Here is a 10478-nt window from a genome sequence, read left to right on the forward strand (position 1 = left end):
TTGATTGTGTTCATCTGGACGTAGCGTTTTGTGGGAGAAACGTTTTGTCACTCATCCAAGTGACTTCTTCAGTCTCAGCTGACTGCAGGTTAATTGGATGTTTCCAAATTTGTTGTCAGTAAGTAGTTTATTAAAGACTAGTACAAAGGTAATATTTTACAGAAACTGTTTTAAAAAGTTGACAGACCTTAAGATAAACTTGGCACCAAGCAAGTTCTGTACAAAACTGAACTCAGCACACAGCTTCACCTGAAATGGAGTAGTGCACTAAAGGTCAAAGGTGCCAGAATTTACAGTTATACTTTATATTCAGGTACATAAACAGGTTTAAGCTTTAAGCAAGAGTTTAGAAAAATAGTTTTCTCATTTTAAGGAAGTTTTTCCAGAAACTTTCCCTCTAGTTCCTAAAGAACTTTACAGTGATATTTACTGTAAAATGGGAAGATCATGTTTGAAGGTATTCAGAACTTGTAGCCCAGTCCAGATCTGCTAATGTGGCAGAACAGTGTCATGGCAAAGCACATTCCCAAAACCTGTAAACAGAAATATAGAAATTAAACTGGAAAAGGACATAAAATGCAATGTTGTACTGTTTTTTAAAAAAAAAAAAAAAGTTATTCTGAGCTTCTCAAGCTGACTGAAATTTCATTGGGTTTATGCTTGTTTATATGAAGTATTTTTATTCCTTTTGCAATCTAAAGAGTGGTCTTTTCTTCCCCGATCCATTCTAGAGCTGTGTTTTTGGGTGTGGCAGTGGACATTGTCCAGCTGGAGGCCCACTTTGGTAAGTGGGAGGGGAGCAGATCTTGGGCTGTATCCCAATTCAGGGTCTGCAGCCTTAAAGTACGCAGCGTCAACGATCCTCAAGGGCCGCGCACTTAAAGACTGCTAAGGCCGGAAGTGCGAGGCTTGTGAAATGGGACGGTCTAGCCTCCGTTGCGCTGCCCAGGTTGCCTAGCAACCATGATACTAACAGCTAGAAACGTTTCATACAGCTTTGTTTGACAGAAATGAAGGAGAAAATCGTTTGTTCATTTGTTTGTTTGTTTCTACATGAGCTTTGATCATTCTCTGTAAGATTAAGGTCAGCTATTGAATGGCGTAAATTTTAAAGTAAAGGGTTTAAAACCAAGTTAGTACAAACGTCACTAATGTCACATAACTTTGCCGACATGTGGCCAACAGTAATGTTTTAATGTTCTTCGTTATTAAACATTTGCACATAAATAAGTGACATAATATTCAGCACTTAGTTTACTAAGATACTCTTCGGGCGCCCCTCATCCGCCGTTTTTTTTTCCGCCAAAATTATCCACACCCACCACCGCGCTATGCATTCTGGGATATGTTGGGCCACGAAGTCTACACCGCCACGTCCTTAAAATTCAGGGAAATGAAGGACTCATTTGAGGGCCGCATTTCGAGCAGCCTTTGAATTGGGACAGTCTTCGTCGCGTCGCTGTGATGTAATCGGCCTTAAAATGCGGCCTTTAAGGCTGCAGACCCTGAATTGGGATACAGCCTTGGTCTGCGGCAATCATAGACTGTATATGAAGGATGGCTGTAGCGGCTTTAACGTCACACATTATTTTGCCATTGCCAGATAGCGAATGTGACTGATATACAGGGATGCTGGACAGTCATTGGTTAAAGACATGTAAACCACTTTTATAACTTTAGTGGGGACTAGTCTTAACAGTAAGATGTGAAACTGGCAAAGTATAAAGTCATCAGGAAAATGTTTAGCATGAAGTGAACTGAAAGTTAATTTTTCTTACATTTCTGTACATCCTAACTTCTATTCCAAAGCAGGAGTTGGCCATTAGGACAGAAGAATGTAGGTTAAAAGTACTTGACCATTAGCTTTTTATTATTTTATTTTCAAGAGCTGCAAGCTACATTCATCTTTTATTTCCTTTTTTCTCTTCACTCCCAACCAGTTTTACCAGATGGCTCTCTGCCACTGTCACTGGCTCTTCTGGCTCTAGTAGATGTAACATGGGCTGCAAGATGGTTTCCACCAATGTGGAATTACCAAAAATAGAGAGGGCATAGCCTAACATATGAAACAGGAAAAGACCGCTGTGTAATCCATTTATTTCAACAAAGTAACTGTATTCGGAATACCATGTATTCAGTTACTCCCGCACACTGTCTGGAGATCTCTTCCTGTCAAAAAGTTCTTTCTCCCCACCATTGCCTGGTACTTGCTCATAATGGGTTATCTGATCATCAGAGTTCTCTCCATCTAATATTGAAGGATCTTTATAGTATAAAACACACTGAGGCCATGGTTGTTAACTGCTATAAATTAAACCATACAGTCAAAGGCAACAAAGTTTAGGTATATTTTAACAGGAAGATGCCACGTTTCTGAGCAGAACATTGTATTAACCAATTCATTCACTTTATAATCCAGTTGTCTTTTATACAGAAGTGAAGATGGTAATTTCTGAGACATGGTACATCTGCAGGTTCATAGATTAACTTTGCAACACCTGCGTAAAATAGTATGTTAACAGCTTACCTCAATCATACAGAGGACAATGACAGAGACCCCAATGGTTAGGAAATTCTTCTCAAAAAAATTTGTCACCTTTGACAAACAACCCTGCACACAAAACATTTTGAAATTACCTGCAGCAGTAACAATGTGACCTTTGACCTCTATGGTACATTAAAGCAAGTATGAATCTGAAAGGATCAGTGATTAGTATGAGCCTACCGTTTGCCTGTATTTATGACTTTTACAAGAGGGGTCCTCAGGAATACAGCAGGATTCTGGCACGTTGTTTCCCCAATCTGTTACATTATGGATTCCACAGCAGTCAAGCTAAAACAAATGAATTTGACAGACAAAAAAAATAAACACATTTCTAAAGTCATTTGTGTCACAACATGACATCTCCACTCTGACACACTTACGTTTTTTTGAATATTATCCCAGTCACTTTGTTTTGAATGTGTTGAATTTCCTTTTGCATCATTCAAGCCCTTTGTCAGATCGGTCTTCACTCTTTCAGTAATCTGAACAGTAACGGAGGATTTGGTGATTACATACAATGTATACATTTGCTTTAAAAACAGAACATATTGTGTATAGCATATGTGTCACACACTTCTCCCTCGTATACAAGTAGCAGACATGCTGCTGTCAGTTCCAAGAGCATCATGAGGAAGAGCATCAGGAAAAACTGTAAAAAATAAATATAAAGGTTTATGTGAATGTTACTCTGAAACACTTTACATAAACATATGAAACGGTACTGTATAGTGAAGTTATTTTCGGCTGCTAGTTCACAGCATGTAGCTCAACATGTCTGATTTCGAGAACGTTTTAAACTTGAATGCGCATAAATGCCCATCTTTGTGTTTCCTCCTAGAAAACTAGAAAAACTAGTCCCGATTAACATCTAAATTACCTTTTTTCCCAGAGAACTGACTCTTTAGATATTTCCGTTTGTTACATAAATGCTATTTTTGTAGCATTCAAAAATTGGAGTACACAACAGTGAAGAGGCAGTGTTAGAGAGCCCACCCCCCTTATCAAAATTATACAGGCTTAAAAAAACAAACAAATTATACCCTTTGGGGGTACCAAAACTAGAGTGTTAATTACCTAAAAATATGAAGTAATCAGAGGGAGCAGAAAACCACATAATCTGTGCTCTGCTTTGAGTATTTGTGTGTGTGTTACCGATAGGAGGAGACAGCGGTTCTCCTTGAGTGCGCCGAGAAATCCCAGGAAGGACACGCAGGTGATGATGATGCCGGTGATCAGGAGGATGTTGGCTATGTTGAAGCTGGGCAGTGAGGGGGTGAGAGCAGCATAATTTGAACTCACCATCACGATGACGCCGAAGGCCAAAACGGCCACACCGCAGATCTGACAGAAGAGAAGACAGACTGAAGCCAAGTCCACAATACACACTACACAGAGTACAGTGAGCTGCACCGGGCCCTGGTCTGCTTCAGAGCTTGCCTACAGGCAGCAGTGTCAGGCAGTACATTTTCTCAAGTGCTTCTGCTTTTTATTTATTTGTTATGCAACAGACTTCTGGCAAATGTTGACTTTTCCTTTTCTTTTGTATCCACCAAGTCTGTGGAACAAAATTTATGAAATGAAATTGAATTAAAAAATATATAATATAAATATATTAACACTTTCTCTTCATGGCCCCTGTGAGTCAGGCATATCTATCTATCTATCTATCTATCTATCTATCTATCTATCTATCTATCTATCTATCTATCTATCTATCTATCTATCTATCTATCTTTCTTCCTTCTCACATATTAGCAGACATTGGCTTTCTAAAATTAACTGCCTCCACTCTAATTGGCTCACGTAATCGTCATAGTAATAATACAATTACACAGAGTAAACAAAACTGTCAGAGCCTTTTTTGTGTTTTTTGTTTGTGTGAACTTTTGGTAAATCCTTTTAACTGATTAATTTTTAAGAATCTGACCATCTGGTAGAATATTTGAAACCCAAAGTAGACACCTGAAGCATTTATAAATACTAACTAATTTTCACACACTCATACGTCTGTCACACCTGACAGTTTAGGTTTGAAAAGTGAGTGGATGAATGTGACAGGATGTTTCACAGTGATGTGTGATGTATTGCTGGATGACTGAGACATACGTACAAAGCAAAGCAAGTTGGCGACACACATGGTGTACTTTAAACACTTGAGGCAGCTGTGAGCCATCTTGCAACTCCTCTGATCAGACCTGCAACAAGAAAAGGCCGTTATTTTTTTTATTGAATATAAATATCGGAAGCAGGGCTGGATGTGGTCAAGGTTTAATGCAGCATCTCTTATTTATGTCTTGCGTTTGCGTGTGGGTGTGTAAGTGCTAAAACAGACAAAACGTCACGGTCACAAAGCGGGGAAGTGATGCTCACACATCTCACTTCCTGTGTTTCCTCTCAGTTTACAAGCAAAACCAAAATTCTTCTTCTGTACAACACGATATGAGTGCATTATACTTTGGGAGGGTTTAAAATTACATCATGAGAGGGCAGGCAGTTTAATTGTGGAAATACCAAAACTTCCTCAAAATACAAGGTGACCCGTTCTAAGTAAAAATCTCCTGTATTTGTGTTATAAATATGTGTAAAACATCAAAATTTTGCCCTCTTTCTAACTGATCTTTGTTCTGAGAATAGAAAAGAGACTTCTTCTTCTTCTTCGGCCATTTAAAACTACTAAAGTACAGCCCTTATATTTTGTTTTCCACTTAAGTCAGTATGTACACATGACAGACACTTTCAGTTAGATGACTGCCTATTTTGGTCTAAATTTGAAAGATTTTTGTTCACTTTTTCATCTTCGTGGGGTTTTCCTTTCTCACAAGTATTTTTTAGAGATTTGACATCAACACGTTTCTGACCGATAAAGAAACATCTTCACAATATTCTGAAGATTTAACGAGATCTCAAGACAAAATAAAGTTTAACTCTTACCTATTTGGAGAAAATGATATCTGCTATCGTCTCTGTTTTCAGGCGTGTGCTTGTCGAGCTCGTCTGCTGTTCGTACTTCCCCTTCTCATAGCTCTGTGAAGCTTGCAGAGTACATCATGGGGCTTTCAGCAGCCCTTCTCACTTCCTCTTCCTAAAGTCTAGCAACATGGAAAGAAACTGATGACTGAGAAAGTGCAGTAGGGACAGCCAATAGCGCTTCAGAGACGTCAGGTGCATGTCTGTGACACACTGCTTATATTTAGATACAAGCTGAAACTGTGGTCAGCAGCTGCAGAGGTCAAAACCCCTCACTGATGTGAAATCAATTGTTAATATTCTTATTGCACAACTAGAGATAATAAAGCCCGTATGTTCGTCACAGAGGAACACAAACTGGTTAAAACATCTAACTGGTGTCATTTCTCACCTTCTCAATGTGTCACGTGCCAAGGTAGTTGTCGGCATATGCAGTCCTGGTTTCATTTAGTCGTGTTGCAGAGTGTTACTTTCTTTATCAAAGGCCGCTACTCTGCATTTAATCATTAGCTACTATTTCTCAGATGGCTGCCCTTCCCTGAGCCTGTTTCTGATGGCCATTTCTTCCTGTTTAAAAGGAGTTTTTCTTTGCCACAGTTGCCAAAGTGCTTGCCTACATGGAGTTGTCTGATTATTGAGGTTTTCTCTTTCTTCCCCACCTTCCAAACATTTACCATTTATAATAAATGCCTGCCCTCTCCTGAGCCTGATTTTGTTGGAAAATCCCTCCATGTTTAAAGGAACCCCTGCCTCCCTACCAAAGTTTTGCTCGTAGGGAATATTTACATTCATGGGTATTTCCAAGTAAAAACAATCAAATGTGAAACAGTTCTCACCTGATCCCTCAGAATCAGTTCATTCTGTTGTTATTTTATATACTCAAAATTTCATTTAAACAGTCTCCTGATACCAGGCTCCTCTTCTAGCCTTTGTTTCATTCCTAATGTTATATATAACCTGACAACTAGCCTCCCCTGACATTACGCCCTGAACCCGCTGTTCCACCCCTCCCCTGCAGCTGCGCCACAGACCACACCCTGCCACACAGTCACTTTTAACACCTGAGATTGTTGCTTGTTATGGCAACAACAGGAATGGAGAAAGAACAAAGAACATTTTCTGTATAATAGACACAAAAACACTGAAAATGTTTTTAAAATTCTTAAAATCTGAGCCCACGGCAGGATGTCCAGATGTTCTCAGGACTGCTGTCAGCCAATGAAAAACCTCGACACATCAGAGGCAAGCATTCAGTTTCTTCAACACTTGTTTTAGTAGTATCGTCATTTCCTGACTCACAATCAGATCATCCATTTTTATTTCATCTTATTACCAGTGTGCCAGGGTTGAAATAAAGACAGTTTTAATCTCTATTTCTGCTGCACATACAGCCAGTGTGCCACAGATCAATACGCACGAGCAAACTGAAGCATAGTACAAACAGAGTAAGGCTGACTGAGCACTGGTTCACTTTCAGGGTGAAACTAAACCACACCTTCCCGGTGGCCTACTGGACAAATCCCTCAACCAGGGCAGCTGTAGACTAAAATACAGCGATGCATTAATGATATAGGCCAAAGTATATGACCGCTTAGTCATTCAAAGTTTACCTTATCATTACTTGGAAGCCTGTGATTAACTTCACAGCATTGTTGTGTGGGAGCAGGAACAGTGACATTCAGGAGGGGGAGCTTAGCCATCACCATTAAGAGGAACTGTGCAACCACAAATGGGGATTTAAGAGTAAAACAACTAATGTACTTTAAAAAAGGGCCTCTTAATGCACCTGGTTTGCAGTTTTTAGCTATAGTAAAACCAAGACACCGTTTTTGTTTAGGCTGAAATGCCTTTGATCCTTTTGCTTCTCTTCAGGCACCAGCGAGGGTCTCTTCAGTAGTGCTTAGTTTTTCATTTTGAACTCTGTTGGATGAATTGTCATTCAGGTTCAGACCCCCTTTGTTCACTTCAAAATGAATTTTTCTCCACTTCTAGCAGCAGTTACTTTTGGAATAAGACTACTAATTCAATTCAGTTCAGTTTTTATATCACCAAATCACAACAGCATTCAGCTCAAAGCATTTAATATTGTAAAGTAAAGACCAACACCCTACCAAACAAGTATTTGGCGACCTTCAGTGGAAAGGGACAGTTTTAGACCACCAGATTTCATGTTCCAGTTACCTTCTTACTCAGATAAATAACATTTTCACCTTTGTTAAAATTTGTTTAGAGTGGGCTGGAGTGGGAATTAACGCCCTCATAAAAATCCAATTATAGCTATAACAATAGTGAGCATTCCTTTAGCATTAGTAAACAAAAACCAAATACTGTATTTAACTCGATCAACTGTTTAGGAATTATTTACATTGAGTCATCCCTCAGACAAAATAACAGAATTTTAAATATAAAAACTCTTTTTAATTCTTGAAAATTGCACCCAGTGTCTGCCTGAAGTCTAGGACTGCACATCACCAAATGCTTCATTTCCTCCGACGAGGAAATGAAGCATTTACTGCAGCTGCTTTCAGTTGTTTCTTGTTTGTGGGTTTGTGGGTCTATTTTCACTTACTGAAAAGCGGCTCTGCCGAGTTGAGATGACAACTGACTTGGCCAATAAAGAATAAACTGAGAAATTAAGAATTGTTTTTGCAGCATGCTTCGGGACGTTGTCGACTTGCACTCTGTTATAATGTGGTTTGTTTTGGATTATAAGCTGCTTCTTTCTGTCGCCACACTTTTCCCTGGGCAAGTTCAAGTTGCACTTTGTTTAAACTCTCTGTACCTCCATTCATCAATGCATCTCTTGATTGTATACATGAAAGTCTGAAAGTATTTTTGATTTGGTTAAATATTGTGAAGCTATTTTTCTGAACCATGGACATAATCCTGTTTTCATGCATGTATCAGATTGTTGCTGATAGATGTATTTTAGTTGTTCAACTTAACAACAGCCTCCTTCACTTCCACTGCATCTCTTTTATTCTTATATTTAAGATTACAGTGAAAAGCTATAACATACAAATCCAACACTTTGAATCAGCTGCAGATATTAGATAGCAGATATGTGACAGACGCTTCATTGGTAATGAAGTAACAAGGGAACAGGCCTCACCTGGCCATGAAACATCTCGTCACTCAATTGTCTAATTACTTTGGAGCCTCTGAGGTTCTAAATCATTTCCAGCTAAAATCGCTTTGTAAAATCACTTGAATTAAAGCTGAAGTCTGCAGTTCTATCATATCTTGATGGTTTGTTGGTGGTACGTTCAACAAATTATGGATTCAGCTGTAGCTAGCTGCTTTCAGCACTTTAATCTAAACCACATTAACCTTTGATTCCTGTTCACTCTTTTCCAAGTTTCTAATGAGGTATATTAGTATTCTTTCACAAAACAGTTTCACTTCTGAGTTTGCAAGCTGCTTGTTTTATTACTTACATCACTGCTTCCACAGGAATTTTCATGTTTACCGTTCTCAGTTCCGCTGACTTATCATCTTAGATCCAAACACAGCATGCAGCCTACTCATCATTCTGTGCAGGATGAAATGTTCTGGCTGGTGTCCTGTGTGTCCATTTATACTGTATTGTGTTGGAGAAGTCTAACTTCTCAAACTCATAAAATCAAGATAAAATGAGCTTAAAACAACATTTTTGCTCATGGATGATATCTTCATAACACCTTTGGATACACTCAAGAGAAACATATTAAAATCAAATAACAGAAAACAAGCGAGGCACTCAGTCTCTGATAAAAGTTGAAGTTAGCATTAAAAAAAGACAACTGTGTATCAACTCTGTCTTCATCAGGGTTAGGCAGAATGAAATATCAGCCGTGGGCCTTCTACCAGCACCCGAGTCAAGGTATACAACCCATAAGGAGACCTAAAATAAAACATAATCCTCAAATATGTCAAAAAGTCATAATGCACTACATAACACGAAGCTAAATTTTACATTTTCTACCTGCCTCAGTGAAGAGCATCAGAGCCATGCAGTGCTTCCATCTGTTTTTGTGACATTATTCAGATTATTAGGAAGAAATTGCCTGACATTTGTATGTTTCTCTGTGGTTGTGTTTTGCTTAGATTCCAACACAACAAACAAGTTTTGTTTTCTGATGATTTTTCTTCCTTTTGTTTTGTAGTTGAGTTCATGACTGAAAACAATGGTCAGTGCAAGCACCAGGAAGTGAGCCACTTTGTCACATCTACAAACAAGTTTAGAGCTGTTGGTGAGGCATCTTCTGCTGAAGATGCAAATCATTCACACTCCCACTTCCCTTCCCCTCTAAAGCTGAATAATCACATGGTAACTTTAGGATTTCTATATGCCCCCGTCAGCAGATTTATAGATGAGAATCTTTTCTTGCTCTTGCCAATCTTGTTGCAACTCCCATTTCTCAGTCACACTCCCCAGGCATGGAAACTTTGGCATCTATTTATAGCTTCCCCTTATCTGCAGACATTAGTTAGATCCTCAGTTTGGTGCATAAAGTGTGCTCAATGCCTACTACAAAGTTTGAAGAGTTTGTGACTTTACATGATAATATCCACTTACATTCATCTATTAAGCTATATGATGACTTTAGGATATAGGTGGATGATCTTTTTCTTCTTCTTCAATGGCTAAATTTGGGCTAAACTGAGTTTTTGTAGTTGGCCCAAAAAGTCTAATTAAATTGGCGTGTAACAGGATACTTACTCTAATCCAAAACGCCACTGTGAGAATAGCAACAGAGACTAGAGATAAAAATGTCTCTCTCATATTGGCTTCTCTTCATAGGTTCCCTGTTGAATCCAGAAATGCTTTTAAAAGCCTGTTCCTCACAAAAAAGGTTTTGAATAATCAGGCCCCATCATATCCTATACAATATCTGAGATAAATAAAAAACTGAACTGAGTTGAAACAAAATTTTCAGCTCTCTGATATGATGAAACTCTGCAAGTTGAAGGCCTACACAATTCT

The 10478-nt window shown here is 38.7% G+C and overlaps 1 protein-coding gene across 2 annotated transcripts; it reads right to left on the minus strand.

Annotated features, from left to right (window-relative positions):
- Positions 1-108: 108 nt before the first annotated feature.
- LOC113033985 (leukocyte surface antigen CD53) lies at positions 109-5634 on the minus strand. 2 transcript variants are annotated; one of them, XM_026188235.2, is made up of 8 exons: positions 5477-5634; positions 4656-4740; positions 3698-3886; positions 3120-3194; positions 2926-3027; positions 2726-2833; positions 2528-2611; positions 109-533 (listed from the first exon to the last, which is right to left on the minus strand). In XM_026188235.2, exons 2-8 carry the CDS (start codon positions 4716-4718, stop codon positions 462-464), a joined length of 693 nt encoding a protein of 230 aa, XP_026044020.1. In that variant the 5' UTR covers positions 4719-4740; positions 5477-5634; the 3' UTR covers positions 109-461. The 2 variants fall into 2 exon arrangements, with proteins under 2 accessions (XP_026044020.1, XP_080165369.1); XM_080309243.1 differs by lacking the exon at positions 3120-3194.
- Between the last annotated feature and the right edge of the window lie 4844 nt (positions 5635-10478).

The sequence above is a fragment of the Astatotilapia calliptera genome, chromosome 12 (genome assembly GCF_964374335.1).
Source record: "Astatotilapia calliptera chromosome 12, fAstCal68.1, whole genome shotgun sequence".
Classification (NCBI taxonomy): Eukaryota; Metazoa; Chordata; class Actinopteri; order Cichliformes; family Cichlidae; genus Astatotilapia; species Astatotilapia calliptera.

Excerpts from the sequence above, each read along its gene's own strand:
- LOC113033985 (XM_026188235.2), bottom strand. The coding sequence starts at position 4,718 with ATGGCTCACAGCTGCCTCAAGTGTTTAAAGTACACCATGTGTGTCGCC. Across the intron at positions 3,887-4,655 it reads TCGCCAACTTGCTTTGCTTT|ATCTGCGGTGTGGCCGTTTT; the intron begins GTACGTATGTCT and ends CTCTTCTGTCAG. Across the intron at positions 3,028-3,119 it reads TACTTGTATACGAGGGAGAA|ATTACTGAAAGAGTGAAGAC; the intron begins GTGTGTGACACA and ends GTTACTGTTCAG.